The sequence below is a fragment of the Staurois parvus genome, unplaced genomic scaffold, assembly GCF_062004578.1.
Source record: "Staurois parvus isolate SC_StPar_1 unplaced genomic scaffold, SC_StPar_1.0 ptg001710l, whole genome shotgun sequence".
Lineage (NCBI taxonomy): Eukaryota > Metazoa > Chordata > Amphibia > Anura > Ranidae > Staurois > Staurois parvus.
This window is the reverse complement of record NW_028319506.1, coordinates 221,767-241,641: the sequence shown is the minus strand read 5'-3', so window position 1 is coordinate 241,641 and position 19,875 is coordinate 221,767. Positions and strand designations below refer to the sequence as shown.

The window sequence follows — 19,875 nt, the reverse complement described above, 5'->3', positions numbered from 1 at the left end:
TACTCGGGAGAAGTAGCAGAATGTATTTTGGGGAGTAATTCCACATATACCCATGGCATGTGTGAGCAATATTTAAACTTTTAAATTTTTGGTTTTTTTTTGTAATTTCCAAAAAATTGTGGTAAAAAATAAATTCTTCTATTGACTCAACATGCCTCTCAGCAAATAGTCTGGGGTGTCTGCTTTCCAAAAAGGGGTCGTTTTGGGGGGTGGGGGCATTTTATGCCCAGCATTACAAGTTTATGCCACACATCATTCACTCTTCTAACTACCTGAAGACCAAGCCTTTTCTGACACTTTTTGTTCACATTAAAAAAATGTGTATTTTTTGCTAGGAAATTACTTTGAACCCCCAAGTATTGTATATTTTTTAAAGCAGACACCCTAGTGAATAAAATGTGGGTGCTGCATTTTTTATATGTCACATAGTACTTGCGCAGTGATTTTTCAAACGCAAATGTTTTGAAAAAAATACACTTTTTAGTTTTAATGAACAAAAACACAATATATTAACCAATTATTTGGTAAGATATAAATGATGATGGTATGCCGAGTAAATAGATACCAAACATGACAGGCTTTAAAACTGTGCATGCCCTGTGCAATGGCAACAAACTGCATACATTTTTAATATCTATAGGCAACGCTTTGAAAGCCTTTACAAGCTACCATTTTAGATGTACAGAGCAGGTCTAGTGCTAGAATTACTGCCCTTGATCTGACATTTGCGGCCATACCTCACATGCATGGTGCAACCGCTGTTTACATATATATACACAAATATCCGCTTAAACTTCAATGGGCATTGTCATATATTCTTTTTTGAGAAATCTGGGGTCTATCAGACTCTAGATATCTCCTCTTCTATTACATTATCTAATCTCACCAAGATCAGTGTGATCAGATGCTTTCCCAATTTACAAATGGCGCTGTTTATATCCTGCAAAACTGAAGTGATGAAATGTTCATAGCTTCCAGTCTCCAATCAGCTCTATGGTCAGCTGGCAAAAATCCTGCATTCTCAGGTTCCCCCAATGATACAGGACTGCCCGAGAAGACCATGAAAGGCAGTGGGGTAAGGGGGGCATCTTCTCCCGTTGCTTGTAAAAGCAATCCAGCAGCTATTTAGCCACTAGGATTGGTTTTACATGAAAGCTGAATGCCAGCTAAAAAAAAACTATACCAGGATGATGACTACAGCTGCAGGCATCATCCTGGCATAACCACTCAAAGTCCGGTGATGTACCAGTACTTCGCTGATCCTTGTTGGGTGTATATGCTATGTTTTCTTTTTTTTCATGTAGCCTGTAGGCTGCATGAAAAAAAGAGAAGAAATCTCTGCCAGACCATTAGAATATACCACCCTGCATCCACCCACTTCTACTGGGCATACATGAAATGTGCCAAAAAATATAAAATATATATGCTGAAGTATAGGGCTATCCACCCACTGGCCACCCCAGGACCCCATGCTTCGCCATATATGCTCTTTTTTTAACTGCGGATGAAAAATCTCATCCAACAGCACTGCACACACCTACTTATGTATATTCTGAGAACAAGAACCTGTTGCTGTCAGAATAAACAAGTTGGTGCTGCAGCTGAATGACATCCTCATTTCTTAAGCAGGCTTTTTCCCCTTTCTAAGACGGGTATTTACAAGTTGTTGGGGGAAGCCCCGGCGGTTAGGTCGCACAGTGCCACATGGGCGAATTACAAGATTGTACAAATTTCTAAATAGTGGCACGCTTGAATAAAACTTGTCCACGTATAAGTGGTACCACATATGGCAAAAGGATGACACCAAGTCCCAAACTATCTTGCCACTGCTCCCCATGTAGTCTGGGCATCCGGGAGGCTCCACATCTTTTCCCTCGTAAATCCAAAACTTATAAATATAGTCTGTTGCCCTCTCACAGGTCTTATACATCTTGATCCCATATCTGGCACGCTTGCTGGGGAGAAATTGCTTGAATGCAAGGCGGGCAGAAAAATTAATGAGGGACTCCTCAACGCAGATGTTTTGCTGGGGAGTATAGACATCTGCAAATTTTTGGTTAAGGTGATTTAGGAGGGGCCGAATTTTGTGGAACCGGTCAAATTCAGGGTCACCCCGAGGACGACAGAGTGTGTTGTCATTGAAATGCATAAAACACATTATACTCTCATATCTATGCCTTGCCATGGCAGCAGAGAACACGGGCATATGATGAATCGGGTCTGTGGACCAATACAACCGCAATTCATTTTGTTTAGTAATGCTCATGTTGAGGGTAAGGCCCAAAAAAACTTTCAATTCAGAACCGTAATGAGTTTCCATGAGAATGGTCTGGCAAGGTTTGAATTTGGGTTGGCGGCAATAAACTGTTGTGCATATAAATTGCTTTGATTCACAATCAATGCATAAAGATCTTTTGTGAAAAACAGCTCCAAAAAATCAAGGGGAGTATTTAAATTTGCTGTCCACCTGAATTCCTGGTTGGGCAGTGAATGGGGCAGTACGTGTGCTGCAGAATTTGTGGGCTACCAATCGGGATTTGCAAGCACATCAGGAAGGATATTAGGGGCTCTACGGGCCTGTGTGCGAATTCTTGGTGGCTGCGGGACAATACTTGTGCTCGCCACCGCACCAGCTTGTACTGCACTTATGGGACTCGCCACATCACCAAGTGATACTGCAGTGCTGGTATGTGAAAGACCAGGATGTACTATGCTGCTGGTACTCGCCAGTTCCCCAAAAGGTAGAACGGCACTAGCACTGGCGCTCTGCTTCATATGAGAGTGATCATGCGATTGTAACATCTCAGCAACCTGGGAATGAGGTCGGGTATGCCTGATTTTAGCAGGGACCTCTTCTCCATTGTTTGAGCTATCTGTCAGGGTGCCGCTACTGGCTACAGGTTCGTATTCTGAGGCTGATTGTGTCAGTGAGTATTCCCCTTTGCTCTCATCATGCTCAGAATCCTGTAGGACTCTTCACTAGAGTACCTTTCCATTGACATTTTGGCCACTAAATTTATAGGTACCTAGTGCGACTCAGGCGAAAAAGAGCACCTGGCTATCAGAGACTGCTTGAACCACTACAAAAAAAATGTATTGGCAAGTGCTAACAGAGATCAGGCCTGATTCTGCGAACACTGCGGTTTTGTGTGAAATGTATCAAGTGACAGTGACCTACTGACACTGCACTTGCTGGGGGAGAAGGGGGGGGTAAGCATAGGGGCTAAACGCAGGTGCTAGCAGGTGCCAGGGCTGATCCCGCTAATGCTGCGTTTTTGGGGACACTATACTAATGTGAACACTGGTATAGTGCTAATCTGATCAAAGATATTAATCCGTTTAGACACTATACTAGCAATGGAGGTTTATTGTGTATGTGAGCGTGTTCCTGGCAATCAAGGGGTTAAATGTGATTACGGGTGTACTGACGGGCAATCTGACGCTAGCTGGCAGGGGATCGTAAACTGCAGAAACGCAAATCACGTATATATACGTTATTTTGCGCACCCGTGCCGCCCTGTACCATTATTTCTACTATAGGGCAGCGGAGAAGTGGTTAAACATGCCCAGTAAAAAAAACATTTAAATCTAATTTCGGCATAAATTTAGGCCAAAATAATCTGCAACATGTCTTTGCTAAAACAAATTCCAATATGTGTAAATGAATTGGTTTACGTGAAAATTATAGCGTGGTGGTATGAATACTAGAAATTTTTTTTTTAACTAATAATGGTGGCGATCAGCGACTTATAGTGGGACTGTGGAACTGCAGCGGGCATTCTGACACTGGGAGGACCACTGACTTGGTGTCACTGACATCCCCAGTGACACCAATACAGTGATCAGGGCTAAAAAAAAAAGCACTGACACTGTACTAATGGCACTGAGCAGGAAGGGGTTAACATGAGGGGCGATCAAAGGGTTAACTGTGTGCTGGGAGTGTTTTACTATGGGGCGGAGGGTGTGTGCTTCACAGTAAGCACACTGCTCTGGATGGCTGTGCACAGCCATCAAAGAGCAGTGTGTCCAGCCGACAGGGAGGAGGACAGTTAGTAAACAAAGCAGCCCTCCTCCCTGTCGGCAATCGTTGGTAATCACCAGGCGCCGACAGGTAATCACTGGCCCAGACCCGGTGATTGACAGCCGCGGGTGCGAATGGCGGCACGCAGCTGGAGTGCCTGCTATCCAGAAATGCGAATCACGTATATACATGTGATTTTGCGCACCCGTGCTACCCTGTACCAGTGTTTCTGCGATAGGGCGGTCAGGAAGCGGTTAAGCAATGTTCTTAGAGGCAGCATGATGTCTGAGATAGGTAGAGCTGAAACGCCTTGCTTGCTCTGCAGCTATTTTTTCCCAGAACATGGCACACTAGTTATTTACATTTCTGTTTAGGGCTGTAGGTCTAAAAAGGCTAGGTGGCCTGGGATAGTAAAATCGAAAGGGGTCAGAGATTCTTTTCATTTTTCCTTCTCCATTTGGGAAAAAGAGGTGGAACTTGAATGGAAAAATTCCATCATTCACATGGACCTATGGCAGTGCAGTTTCTAAATACAGCCCTGAATCTATTCCATATAATTACACAGTAAATCTTTTCTATAATGTCCCCAGAACGGCCCTCTCCAGTGACAGCACACTAATCTGTCTCCAATATATTTCTTAATACAATGCTTTTATAGGCAGATAGGAGAAATTATGTGTGTAATATTGTGGTGGCAATAAGCATCCAACAGTGGACACTCCATCATTAGCACCGGATATTAAGGACACTTCCAGCTACCAGCAACTCTGCTTATTATATGAAAATATGGAGAACTCTAACCCTCAAAGGGTCACAAAAAACATCATAAACTGGTTACTGTAACAATTTTCAGTGATGTTAAATGATACAAACCATACATGAGAACTTTAACCACTTGTTGACTGCCAGCAGTGCATTTATTGCTGGCAGGTGGCATTCGCCAGAGGTGCACAGCGGCACAATCCTGTGCTTGGTACCCGGCCACTATGAGCAGCCGGGGTATCCTGTAATCGCTGTGACCAATCATAGCGATCACATAACATGTAGGCAAAACTGTCATGAATGACTTTCATTCATGACAGCTTGCTTACTATTGTGATGCTGAGATTGGCCCACAGCTATTACATGGTACATGGGCCAATAACTGTACCTTGTACCATGTGATAGCTGTGGGGCAATCACAGCATCACAATAGTAAACAGTGAGTCATGAATGAAAGCCATTCATGACAGTTCAAAAAACTGTTGTTACAGTGATCATCACGGTAACAAGCAATCACAGTGTACAAAAGAAAATAATCCCTTATCACCCCTCCCCCCCAGAGTAGTGCAGTATCACTATGGTGATACTGAACTACTCTGATGACAGAAAGTAAAAAAAAAAAAATGCTTTAAAAAATTGAATCAAACATTGTTAATGTTATTATTATATATATATATTTTTTTTTTTACATACTGTCAACAGTCAGTATCCCTGATCACCACCACACCATGACACCATGTACTGCAATGGTAAAAATATATAAAAAAAACGTTGGGGGAAAAAAACTATTTATTTTTTTAACTTTCTAAAAATTGTGACAAAGAAATTACTTTGCTTCTTACATAAACTGTCTACTTTCCAAAAAGGGGTCCTTTGAGGGGTATTTGTCTTGTTCTGACATGTAGGGCCTCAAGAAGTGGGATAGGAAGTCAGTACATCATGACTGATCAATTTTTTAGGTATATACTGTATACCTAAGACTCTATAATATTCATACAAATTTGTAGACTCTATAACATTCACACAGACTAAGTAATATACACTGATTTGGGTTATTTTTTTACAAAAGAAATATAGCAAAATACATTTTGGACTAAATTTATGAAGAAAGATTATTTGTTTGCAAATTCTTAAAACTGAAACTAAGAAGAGTGTAATTTTTTTTCAAAATGATTTTTATTTTTTGCTATAAAAACAGAAAAATACCAAACAGTGGTGAATAAATACCACCAAAAGAAAGCTCTATTTGTCTAAAAAAAAATTAGATACATTTCATTTGGGTACAGAGCTGCATGACCGCGCAATTGCCAGTTATAGTAGCAAAAAGTGCCCTGGCATGAAGGGAGTAAAACTTTCTGGAGGTCAAGTGGTTAAAAGATTAGAAGAGGTAGTATAATGAGGAATAATATTTACCAACACATTTGGGGTTGATTTACTAAAGGCAATTAAACTGCACTGTCAAACTACCTAAACAATGTCTATAATTTCTGATGGTGCTTGACTTCCCAGGTACGCACACCATACCCTACCCGCGCCACCATTGACAGCTACAGCTGTCAATCACTGGGACCTGGCTGGAGATTTCGATCACCGAGGAACACTGACAGGGGAGAGGTCTGTATGTAAACAAAACAGATCTCTCTCCTGTCATCTCCAGCCCGCTGATTTGTATTGCTCTGCATACCAGAGCAATACAAAGCAGCATGCTTACACAGTAAAACAAACACAGCACACAGTTTGATTGCCCCAGTTGTTAACCCCTTCCTGCCCAGTGCCATTAGTACAGTGTCAGTGCTTTCTATTAGCACTGATCACTGTATTAGTGTCACCGGGGATGTCAGTGACACCAAGTCAGTTCCCCCCCAGTGTCAGAATGCCTGCCGCAGTCCTGCAGTCCCCCTTTAAGTCGTTTAGTGCCGCCATTACTAATATAAAAAGAAAATTCCAGTATATATACAGCCATTTGTATTGGTATTTTTTTCAACAAAGACATGTAGCAGAATACATTTTGGCCTTTTTTTCTGTTTATAGCACAAAAAAATAAAAATGGAGAGGCAATCAAATACCACCAAAAGAAAGCTCCATTTGTGGGAAAAAAGGACATAAATTTCATTTGGGTGCAGCGTTGCATGACCGCGCAATTGTCAGTTTAAAATAACACAGCGCCGTATAACAAAAAATGGCCTGGTCAGGAAGGGGGTTAAATCCTCTGGAGAGCAAGTGGTTAAAGTGACTGTAAACCTCAGATAAGAAATATGAACAAAGCATATCCCTCTATAGCGTGTACTTGTCTCAATTAGGATCACTAAGTGTCATTTCTGTCTGCTGCTTAACTCCTCTGCTATCAGCATGAATCACTTCTGACACATTTTCCTGACACCAAGAGCATAAAGATGATGGGGAGGGAGCCACTGTACACAGCCTGTAATTGACAGTCTCAGCTCAGTTCCTGTGTGAAGGGGGAGGGGAGTGTCCCTTCCCTTCAATCATCTCTCAAAGCTCTCTTTACTGAGCTCTGCAAAGTGTAATTTCAGATCCCCACCCCCTGTTTTCTAACAACTCAGACAAGCTTTATAAATTCTGGACTTTGAACAGCTGTAGAGAAGACTTCAGATTAACAGGTGTAATTTATGTAGGAGGATTTGTTTCATCTTGTGTATCACCTGAGGCCAGTCACTTCACAGAGTATATGTTAGGTTTACAACCACTTTAATTGTAGTGCCCTCCCCATTCTCCCTTTGCTACAATAACAGTGTAAGGCATACAGAGTGCAAGAACCCAGTGGCATTAGGGATAACCGGATCACTGGGTTACACTTCAGGAAACTGGAATCAGACTGAGTATGATTAAAATAAAGTTTATTCTGCACACAACATCAACACACCATAAGCAAAGCAAAAGCGAAAAATAAACATAACAGCGAAGCAAAAGCAAACCAACAACCTAACTATGATACACTATATACAAATAAAGGGAAGCTGACATAAACAGGACATGACCAGGACTAGGAACAAAGATAGCAGAGATGGGGTAACGGTACTAGATGCAAGGTAAAGGATAAGGCAGGGAACAGGATAATCAGCTGGCAAGTATATGGCTAAAGGGCAAAACATGAAAACACTGATTAAATTGAAGGGAAGGGTTGTATATCACCCCAGCAGCCAGTATTAGGTGGAGCCTGGTTACTAGGATCTTCTAGGTGCTGGGAGACACCTGCTGGAGGCTACTAGAACTGTGTCCTTCTGCTCTGGGAGCCACAGTGCAACCAGCAGGTGATCCAGGTCCTGACAAATGGTCTCCACTGGGAAGTCTTTCCAGAAGACTTTGGGGTGTCTCTGAGTGAATTGTACCCGTTCAGTCAAAAGGACCTTATGAGGTTAAGCACTGATGTTGGATGAGCAGACCTAGTTCACATTTGGCATTCTGATCCATCGCAAAAGGTGTTCAATAGGGTTAATGACAGGGCTCTGTACAGGCCACTCGAGTTCCTTCACACCAAACTGGTCAAACTATGGGGTTGATTTACTAAAGGCAAATCTGCAAGTGCAGTTTCTCCAGAGCTTAGTAAATGAGGTAAAGCTCTGGCAAAACCAGGTACCCGCTCCCCCCCCCTCCAAAAGGTGCCAAATGTGGCATCGGAAGGGAAGGGGGAGGCAGATAGGCAGAGCTTCCACTTTTGGGTGGAACGCTACTTTAACAGTATTCACACTGGAAACACTGAGCTAAATAATATACAGGGTGGCCCACATACTTTTGGCCACATTGTAGGTGTGATTTCAGATGTCTAAAAACTTCTGGCCATATAGTGCATAAGCTATGCTTGCAAACACTTTCACATATGGCTAGTAGTAGTTTAATTCGGGTGAACCTATTCTGTAATGATGATGTTTCACCGCTTATCCAAGCAGTTTCCTCAGTTCAAATGAGTGTTGGGAACACACCCCAGTATTTATGTGCACAAAGGTAACTCATTAACCACTTGCCCTCCAGAGGATTTACCCCCCTTCCTGACCAGGCCATCTTTTGCATTTGGGCGCTGCGTTATTTTAACTGACATTTGCGCGGTCATGCAATGTGGCACCCAAATGAAATTTACGTCCTTTTATCCCCACGAATAGAGCTTTCTTTCAGTGGTATTTGATCGCCTGTGCATTTTTTTTTGCGCTACAAAATTTTGAGAATTTTGAGAAAAAAAACAATATTTTTTACTTTTTGCTATTATACATATTCAGTAAAAAAAAATTTAAAAATCAAATTTCGTCATAAATTTAGGCCAAAATGTATTCTGCTACATGTCTTTGCTAAAAAAAAATCCCAATAAGTGTAAGTTAATTGGTTTACGTGAAAGTTATAGCGTTTACAAATGGCGGCATATATATATTGGATTTTCTTTTTTTTACTAGTAATGGCGGCGATTAGCGACTTATAGCGGGACTGCGGCAGGCATTCACACTAGGGGGAGCTGACTTGGTGTCAGTGACACCAATACAGTGATCAGTGCTAATAAAAAGCACTGACACTGTACTAATGGCACTGGGCAGGAAGGGGTTAACATGTGGGGTGATCAAATGGTTAACAGTGTGCTTTGTGCTGTTTTACTAGGGGCTGTGTCTGTGTGCTTCACTGTAAGCACACTGTGCACAGCCCTGCAAAGCAGTGTGCATGAGCTGACAGGGGAGAGAACTGTTTTGTTTACAAACAGTTCTCCCCCCCTGTCGAAGATGCTCAGCAATCACTGGTCACCGGCCGGGACCCAGTGATTGACAGCCATAGGCGCGAATGGCGGCGCAAGTAGGGTGCGCACGCACTCTGCGCGTGCCCCCTGCCCAGAAATGCAAAATCATATATATATTTTGCACACCCGTGTCTCCCTGTACTTCTGCTATAGGGCAGATGGGAAGCAGTTAATACAATGACCATGGTATCATGTGGGGGGGGGGGGGTATTCACTAAAACTGAAGAATCTGGTGCATCTCTGCATAGAAACCAATCACCTTCCAGGTTTTATTGTCAAAGAGTATTTGAGCAAGCTGAAGTTAGAAGCTGATTGGCTACCATGCACAGCTGCGACAGATATGACACCAGGGGTGGACTGAAAACTCATGGGGCCCCCCGGGCAACAGGGGATCATGGGGCCCCTGTGTCCTTGCCCAAACTAAAAAAAAGCCTATGAAAAAGGTACCAGGGGCATCTCATGGGGCCCCCTACTGACCCCGGGCCCTTGGGCAGTGCCCGAGTTTCCAAATGGTCAGTCCGCCCCTGCATGACACTACAGTGACTGAAATAAGTTGCTCATGTAAATGCTAAGGTATGTTCCCAATACACATTTGAACTGAGAAAGCGACACGGAAGAGCAGTTTAAACAGAAAAAAAAAAATCTTCAACAATTCAAAATAAGTCTTGCTAAATGTGATTCATTACTAGATACATCATGCCCTGGATAAATGAAAACACTTTCAGACATGCATATACTGTTTGTTTTCATTATTTTGGGATATAGAGATTCTTTGTATTTGAGACTCCGGTACTTAACCTATCTGTCTCTTTTAAATACATTCAATATTTTTGTTTTAACAAATACATTCCTGGATTAAACATTGATCTTTTAGATTTATCTAGAGTTGAGAAGGCTGGAGTTCCCACTTCAAACTCTTATAAAGCAGAGATAAAATTAGCAGCAAAATAAAATGGAGTGGGGGCAATACCAGAAGCAATTACTTTGACGGGATTTGTAATTAGGTCCCAAGTTCTGAAATATGAAGGATATTACAAACAGAGCTGAAACAACACGTTTCGATAAAAATTGGTATTAAGACATGAAAGGAATTGCAATCTGGGCACCCTACAATCTTGCTCATGGTACAGAGGGTTACAAAGCAGTCTCTAATTTTCCCCGACACCTGCATGCTTGAAGAACAGTCCAGTGACAAAAGGAGAATATAGAGAATGTCAGCAAGGAACCCGTTGTGTGGATTGTGTTCCTAGCAGACCTCTCACCCTGTCACAGCAATGGTAATCTGATCATTAAAACCTCTTCACTCTTCACCTTGAGGTGACATTGTTTCTGCTGACTTGTCCTGTGTATTCTTTATAACCTGTAACAGTGTCTGTGTTATACTTGTAGCCCTCTGCAACCCTGCAGCTTCCTAATCCCCTGAATCATCCCTGCCATGTTCTCCTCTAAATTATACCATGCTATTGTGGCATGCCTACACAGACGACCATGAAAGGGCTGAATATTTAAATCTGGGTTATTGAAATATTCCTATGAATGTTACTTTTTCCTCTCCAGAGGAACTGAATTCATTTCTTTTCTCCTATTGTGGCATTTTATTCAGGCACAATAGATATGTGAGAAACGTAATGATATGCTAAATGCATGCAAAAGCTTTCAATTTCCTTCCATTCTCTTGGTTCAATGGCGCCACCATAGAGAGCAGTGAGCCACAGAATGTTCCAGGAAGGAACAGGCAAGACTTTGGCCTGCATTTTGAGCAGGCATTTTTAATTACCTGCTTGGTCTGGCCACAGGGATTATGGAATCAGCTTGCTGGGAGCAAATACACAGAAGGAAATATTACTGCAAAATCTACAGCCGCTTGAGTGACAAAATAGAGGTTGTAAAAGCCAGAAAGATGGAACAGCCGAAAACAGGGCATTTAGGGCTTGCTTTCTCCACAAAGATTACTGTTTTGTTGCTGGAAATGAGAATGTGAGACAAAAGACCTCTGTGAATAGAAAGTGCAAATATATTCTGCAGCCATACTGAGCAGGGAAGAGTAGTCTGTCACAGGCATAAAGCTTAAACCGACTATGCCAATAACAGTGCGCCAGTAGGCAGTGACTGTGATGCTAAACTGTGCTACAAACTTTAGACAATCATATGGGTTGTTGAAAGCCATATCTAGCCAAGGTTTACTCCAGATTTCATAACTAGCAGATGACTGAAATATCTAAGCAATATCTGAGATTTAAATAAGAATTCCCAGATTTGGCTGATCCAGCTCTCCCCATGGTTCAAGGACCTCCAACTGTAGTGTTCAAAGCTGCCTGTTTTAGCCCTTTGCACCCCATTCTGCAGCCAACTAATAAACACTTGTAGAGCTGACAGTTCAAATATTTTTTTTTACCTTAATGCATTCCTTTCATTAAGGTAAAAAATGCTCCACTAACGGTTTCATCCACCGGTCTCCCTAAACACTTACCTAACTCCTCTCACCAATTCAGCAATGTAGCACCACTCATCTCATTTCCTGGTCTCATAGGAGGCACTATGCCTATGGCTGCCACTGCTGTCACTCCCACTGCTGTCAGTCCTGTGAGGAGGGGATGTACACTAAGGAGGCAGATTTAGCAGGAAGAAAAGGACAGCACCTGCTAGGGACTTCCAGAGGAGGAGGTAAGGGAGCACTCTGTGCACTATTGTTGCACAGAGCAGGTAAATATAACAATATTTTTTAAGAAAAACCCTTAGTTTCACTTTCATTCTGGCTAGCTGCAAAATTGGTATACAAAGGTGCGATATGGTTTTCTTTTTTTAAGGGCTAAAAACATTTTCTAACAGTACAGAAAATGTTTTTTGTTGATCCTGTCAGAAATCCAGTGTCCTTGTAATTTTCTGTGTATTGAAAATTCACACTTATGCAGGTGGTTCCTGCTGTAGGTCCCTGCCCACAGGGGCAACCACCCATAAACGTAGGAGATGCGCACGGTTGCCATTCATGCTAATGGTGTCTAAGAAAATGGAATACAAATTTCAAAGTATTGCATAGATACACTTTAATGTTGACCTGGCCCTGCATACAGCCTTGGTTCCACAAGAACACATTCAAAGTAAGTGAATGGGCTGCCGTGTCAGCGTAAAATGCAGCTCCCAGGGCCTGAGTATTGTGAACCAGCCCTCAAAGAGTGTAGGTCCCCTCTCATATCAGAAGCACCCCCTTTTGTATAGCAGTCCTCAGTTCCCCCCTTCCCTTTCACATCAGAATCCTTCTCCACTTTCATATCAGAGTCCACACTTTTCCTCCCCATGATCACACCAGAGTTATCGGTCCCTACCCTTCTCTTTCACGTCAGAATCGTCAGTCCCCTCCAACTCATCCTTTTAACAAGAGAGTCCTACTCTCTGATCCACTATGGCAGATGGCAGGAAGGGGAGCAGGTTTAAACGGAGGCAGATTTCCATCCCCTTTTGAATCCCGGGACTGCCCTGAATGTTGCCCACTCTGTTTTAGTGTCAGGCATTTCTATGATTGTGGAAGCTGGCTCACATGAACCAAAGAAATGTATGACCCTGTATGAAAATAGCAGACATAACGCGGCACCCCTGACAACCCAAGATGGCACACCAGGGTGTTGTGGCACCCTGGTTGAAAAATGCTGATTTAACGACTGGTAAGCTGTGGTGTTTTTTTTTGTTTGGTTATGCTTATTTTTTTATCAAAATCATTTTTGAGGGTGTTACATTTTATGTTAATACAAAGGGAGAAAAAATACACTGATTAGATCACTAGCAATAGTAAATTCTGAGACACTGAAACAAATATAAGCTTTGCCACTCAGGCATCAAGAATAAAAGGAGTAACCAACATTTTAGATACTAAGGATACAGCAGGTGTCTAAGAAAATGGAATACAAATTTCAAAGTATTGCATACATACACTTTAATGTTGACCTGGCCCTGCATACAGCCTTGGTTCCACAAGAACACATTCAAAGTAAGTGAATACCACCTAAAAGTGTTTGTATTTTTACTTGATACTGTCTTTTGTGTATTTCTTCCAGATCTGTGAAGTACTCCAGTGTGAAACTTTTCCTCTGTGTAGGACTAAGGTCTAAGGAAGAGCGTACCAGAGAAATAATTTCTTTCCAGATTAATAAAAAAAATGCATTTCAGGGGATTCAAAAGACCCCCTTCATCAGGGCTTAAAGGATTAATTCAACTTTGGGAACATGTTTTACCTGTTTTTAGGGTTGAACATGTAACATGTTCCCACTCTTTCAGCGTCTCCCCACTATTTTTAAAAAAATGTTCCCGTCTGCGTCATTCATTCAGAGTTCTGTGACTGGGAAACTGCAATTCCAACAGCCTTTGCGCCTGTCAGTTTATAGTTCTCACTGAACTACCATAGTGCTGTTGAGCACTGTGGTAGCTCACTGTCTTTTCCTGTCAGTGTGTATCTGCCTGCCTGTATGAGGTACGAGCACACAGATAAACTGACAAGTCTGCAGGAGTCCAGCATGGCACCCACGATCTGCTAATCGTGGGTGCAATGCTTTCTAAGCTACAAGTGAAAAAAAAATGCACATTTTTTTTTTACCTGAAAAAAGATGTGCATTTATTATTTTTTAAAAGGGTGATCTTATCCTTAAAAAATGCAGGTGCAATCAATCTGGATAGTGATGGATGTGATTAACAGAAAAAAAAACATTGCGATAATTCAAAAGTGTGTTTCCAATCACTGGCTTGACTTTGAACACAATGTTTCCCTTGAAAAACATCCCTCCCTGTCGAGAAAGTAACTTTTTCTGCATTTCAAGCACTGATGATGGGGTCTTTTGTAACACCTGAAACGTGGTGGTCCTTAGCTGACTACAAACAAATAAAATTATCCCAGACAGAAATTATTTCATTATCGCTTCCTTATAACTTTAATCAGGTTATTGCAAGAACGTTGATATTGTTCTTGTATAACAGGAAGTCTGTGGAAAAAACTGCAAGAGAGACCCAGTGCTCCTAACAGTGGGTATAGTCTTATCCAAGAAAGAAACATTTGGGGTTGGAGTTATCCCCTACAGAGAAGTGCAGTTTCTTCATTAAGTACACGTGTTATCTTTCGCACTTTTGACATTATGTTTGGCCCAGATATGGTTTTGTTTCCTTTATTATAAAGTATGTAGGTATGTGCATTTGTTTTTATGTAGTATGAATAATACATCAGAAAAATATAGATATAAACAAGTTACTCAAATAATCACTTTCACTTGGCCGAAACCTTGTCTTAACGTAACAAACTCATGTTTATGGCAAACTAAAGAAAGTTCTGTCACTTGCAATGTGGTTGCCTCTCTATAGGTAACTTTGGTTCCCACATTGCACTGTAAGATGCAGGCAGGGCTGCTGATGTGGGGTACAGACAGTACTCCTGTATCAGGTCTCAATTGGGTCAGCAGGGGAGCCCAGGTTCGGCTTGGAGGAAGGATGAGTCTGGAATTGGTCATCCTAATGCAACCCTATTGATGACAGGCAGTAAGCAGCTGGATCAGGAGCAACTGAGAGCTGAGTGAGGAGAGACAGCTTGGGTTGTAATGAAGGATTCACATCCCAGCATATCCCCTCTTTGTATGGAATGTTGCCCTCTCTGTGTTCACTGCAGAAAGATAAGTTCAATCAATAATTCAACACTTTAACTCTTCGCTGATCTATGTGACCACATAGCTATGGGGGTGGGGGCTGCCTGTCTGGTAGACTGTATGGGGCCATGATATAGTATAGTATGGCCATGGTCACCCCATGATTTCTAATGGCGACCCTGGATGCGGCATGTGGGGTAATGTCAGATTTGTTTGGGGTTTTTTTTGCTGAGTATTGTATTTCAGTACAATTTTGACATGTAGAGATATCTACCAGATCATTATACCAACTACTGTTGATTCTAATGTTACTGTAGAGACAGGTTCATTTTAATCCACAAATAGAAAAAGATCTAAATCATTGCACAGTCTGACAGAACAAAATGTTCAGATACACTTCTGCTGATCACACAAAGCTGCCTTGAATTGCAGAGCTATACCCCTGAGAAAATCACTTCCCCTAAATTCCTGGATAATGAAGATATAACAGAGATTAGGACAATGAGAGCAGCTCCCTGTACCCCTGTGCTGATGTGCTGCCCAGAGCACCCCTCTCAGCAGCAGAAAAACGTCAGTGCACAGCTTGTGGAATTGCTGACCTTGGAGTATGTGGCCCCGTTCAGCACGTCGCCATCCTTCATCCAGATTATGGTCGCTGCTGGCTTGGCATTGTCCGCGTGACAGGTTAAATTCAGCGGGTCTCCAGCACGTAGGTTTATTATTGGGCCACCAACAATTACCGGATCATCAGGGGGAACTGTTAGGAAAACAAAACGGAGATGTATGACATCAATATTGGACTTACTCAAGTCCCTGTTTTATTATTAAGGTTAAAAAAAGAAATTCTGCCTGGTAAAGAAATTTCATGAGCCTGCATGGTGTTTGTTTCTAATGATGTTACTGTATGTTAGCAGCAATGTTCTTGTGACTTTTGTGTTTAAGTAACAGCTGGAATGGAGTCCCTGTAAAGGTGGCTAATGATGCAGGTCTTGCAGATCATAGGAACTTAAAGGAATTCACAGCATGTGCCTTCATTTTATATTACCATTGCATTGTAATAGTAATGCAAACAAAAATTTTGACAATTCAATAAAAGCCTTCTTTAAAAGTCTCCTTTCATGTTGTCAGTTCTGCCTGTCTCCTGGCCATCTCTTTCCACAACTTCCTGGATTCCCGGCACTTATTGCAGCTTCTACTCTGCTGTTTACTTTCTATTTCTAAGGACTACATGTTCCATGGTACCTTGATGCCTGCAAAAAGTGATTCCTGTACTGATCCTGCCTCCTCAAACTCTTCTCTCAGCTACTCTGTAGTCTGTAGAAGGCAGACCCTGTGAATTCTGTGACACAACAGTGCCTATCAACAGGGCATAGCGAATACATGTCACAGAATTTAAGGAAGTAAATGTGTGGGGATCTTCACAAAGCATGTTTACACACTTCAAGATTGCATAGACTAATAGGAACAGGCCAGAAACAATCAAAACACCATGTGAATAAGAATATAGGATTTTAACATTGTGACCGTAGATAGAAGTTTGTTCAGAGATATTTAGCATAAGGTATTCTGAAGGGTATTTATTAACGCTGTACCTATTGCCAATAAAAAGTTCCTGTGGGCATGTAGCACCCCGCTAATTATATGAAGTAGCATGTTTCTGCAGAATCTCAGCATCCAGATTACAGTATACAGAGTTATAAAAAATTCAATCTCGCTCCAGCCTTCTATAATATCTGTAAAGCTCTCAGCTCTGCACACCTTTTTCCTACATTAAGTGCCCACTCAAACTCACTTACATTGTGATAACACATGTGCCACATTACAAATGATTATGCTTTACGGCTCAGTTTTAGGTGTGCTGTGGTGCACAGGCAGTATATTGAAATGAAAGGACTGCCTTAAAGGCTAAGTTCACATATAGGAAAAACATTTTAAACAAATATTTTTGCAGGGAAAAAAAAAATGTGCATTTATTATTTTTCCACAGTGAATTGTGGGTGCAGTGTCAAGCTCCTGAACACTCTCCCTCCAGTTTTTTGCCCATACCTCTGTACAGTCTTTAAATTAGAAAGCTGGAGGAAGTGTCAACAGACTAGTGATCAGGGCACTCATAGTCCATTGAGAACTACAAGCTGTCTGCAGTGGTGGCAGATGGGATTTGTAGTTTATTCAGGGAGATGGGGGGGACCCACACTCGCTTTCACAAGGGTGTTCTTGGGTGGTATGAGGGTGCTTGGGAATATGTTACATGTTACACCCTAAATATGGGCATAACATGTTCCTAAAAGTGAACTTATCCTTTAACACAATGCACTTGCCTCGAGGCAGGCTTGGTCTGTTGGAGCAACGGGGAGGCTTCAGTCCTAAGACTTAAGCTTACCATAGATGGATTGAAATGCAGCCAGATCAGCAGAGACTGGCCTCATTTTGATCCGTGTGTGTCCATGCCTGTTTAGCAGAAGGAAGAAACTGGGTGTACACCGTTCTAGGTAGGCTCACTGGGAACCTATCCCTCCACTGTGTCCCAGAGTGCCAGTCCGGTCTGCAGCTGTCAATAGTAAAGGGAAAGGAAAGGAGGCTGATGGCACTTTTGATAATAAAAATTAATCTTGTGCAATTTATTGTTATATGGCATATAAAATCCCACCAACACAGCTCCAAATAGGGAACAGCAGTTAACAAGTTTCACACAATCCTCATTTACTCTTAACTAATTATGATTAAGTGCAGATTGTGTGCAACACGTTAATTGCTGTGCCCTGTTTGGAGCTGTGTTGGTGGTATTTTATATGCCATATAACTAAATAAAGTGCACAAGATTAATTTCAGTTATCAGGAATACAGTCATCCTCCTTTCCTTTCCCAGCTTGTTGTAAAACTTTTTTCGAACAGCCAGCTACAACCACAGATCAGTGTGTTCTGACAATGGAGGGTTCTGATGTCAGAATGTAATGTCCCCGTGGAGGACACTTGCGTGGATTTAAGAATCCGTTTGTTTTCTTTCAGCCTGCTGGGTGATCAAAAAAAAAGTTATCTATGGCCAGTTTATCTCAGTTGTGTGGGTTTATTCGAGCTTCAGGTTGCATATTCTCTAAACAAGCTTTGTACAACAAAGGAGACAGAGAAAAACATGAACAGAAGTCAGGAGCTCCATCTGCTGGTTGGATAAACACTGGATTTAAAAAATGTATACAATCTTATTTTATTCCTGAACATAATAAATTATATATATACACACATACACACACAGGTGAACCCGTCTCAATATGGGGACTGCCACTGACAAATTCTTTTTAAAGTTGCTGCTTGCATGCTCATGCTGCAGCTTTAGAATTTTGTGAGCCACACATCCAATAAATATGCAGTTGGTGATATCAGAACTCCAAATCTGCCTATATTTTCAGGGTTGGTAACTCACCAAGAGTGAGGCCGGAGGAAGAAAACTTAAGCCAGTAAACTAGTAATGCCTTCAGTTACTTGCACGAAGAAAGAGATAGAGACTAGAGTTCTTTAGTCGCCATTTGTTGCCTAAAAGATGCTTTATTAACGACTCTGAATCCAGTACCAAGTCCATCTACTGTACTTATCAAACTCTGGTTATGGAGCCACTGTGGAGCCCAAAAATTCTCTGAAAATGTACAAGAACTCTGCTGGAACCTTATTTAAATACATTTATTTTGGACTTGCAACAGTTTTCACGGGAAGCTACAGTCTAAGCTGAGTTCACAGAACCTGTTTCTTTGCCCCCCAAAAATACCTCTGCAAAGCTAGGATAAGATCAGGCATGTTTCTGTGTATACACTAAACAACTGCCATTAAATGGTTGCTAGAGGCAACCCAAACACTTCTGTTTTGCAGCTGCTTTACAGTAAATGGGCCCTAGAGAAGGTAAGACATCTGGTACCAGCAGCTAACTATAACAATCCCCCTCGTGTGTGAGGAAAAACAGCCAATTTATTCAGCAAGCCTTTCAATTAATGAGAATATTATGACAGCTATAATAACAGATTAGAGATTCAAATTTCAAGGCTTTGACGTGAAAACAATTCAAGCTATAGAATTGCTAATGTTAAAATTTTTCAATCAAATTTTATGTGACCATAAAATGTTGCTACTTATATTTTATTGTGGTTTCAGATCTAAACAATACAGATTCATTACTAATTGTATTTAATAATGTAATATACTTTGGTACGAACATATTATTAGTGCAAAAAATGTTTTAGCTCCGTTGGCTTCTCGCTTCCAAAGTCCGCCACTCCTGAAATTAATAATACACTTGAACGTATCTTTTCAGAGACATTTAGTGCTTTGTAGTTTCATGATTGGGTTTTTGATGAAAAGAATTTATGGTTTATACAACGTACAAGTACACTTCGATCGTTCTCATGACAAAATAGAAAAGGTCAAACACAAATAAGTCCATTCACCTTTTGCACATAATACAGACACAAATGACACATATATACAAAGATGAGGTATCAGTGGAAACCTTTGCTATGTACAATATAGAAACACATAGCAAGACTAAGAACAGACACAGGTCAGTTAAATTCATCCTTTCATGAATTCCAGAAGTGTCAGTCCCCAAAAGGTGAAATAGATACCACTTATACTGTATAAGGTCTGGGGTGTGGTGGTAGACCGAGGACTGGAGGATCCTGAGGAGCTGGCCAGGGGTTTCTGGTAAAGCCCAGATTTTCCACTGAATAAGAAAAGAGGGAGGCGAGAGAGCCCTT

The 19,875-nt window shown here is 41.5% G+C and overlaps 1 protein-coding gene across 1 annotated transcript in view; it reads right to left on the bottom strand.

The window, feature by feature from the left end:
- The window catches only part of LOC149434672 (kin of IRRE-like protein 3), a gene marked incomplete at its 3' end in the record, with an annotated part of 274,704 nt that overhangs the window by 62,283 nt on the left and 192,546 nt on the right, over positions 1–19,875 (bottom strand). Inside the window, exon 6 of the mRNA XM_089663537.1 lies at positions 15,736–15,893. Within this exon, the coding sequence (XP_089519663.1) occupies positions 15,736–15,893 (158 nt within the window). The remainder of the gene's footprint in view (positions 1–15,735; positions 15,894–19,875) is intronic.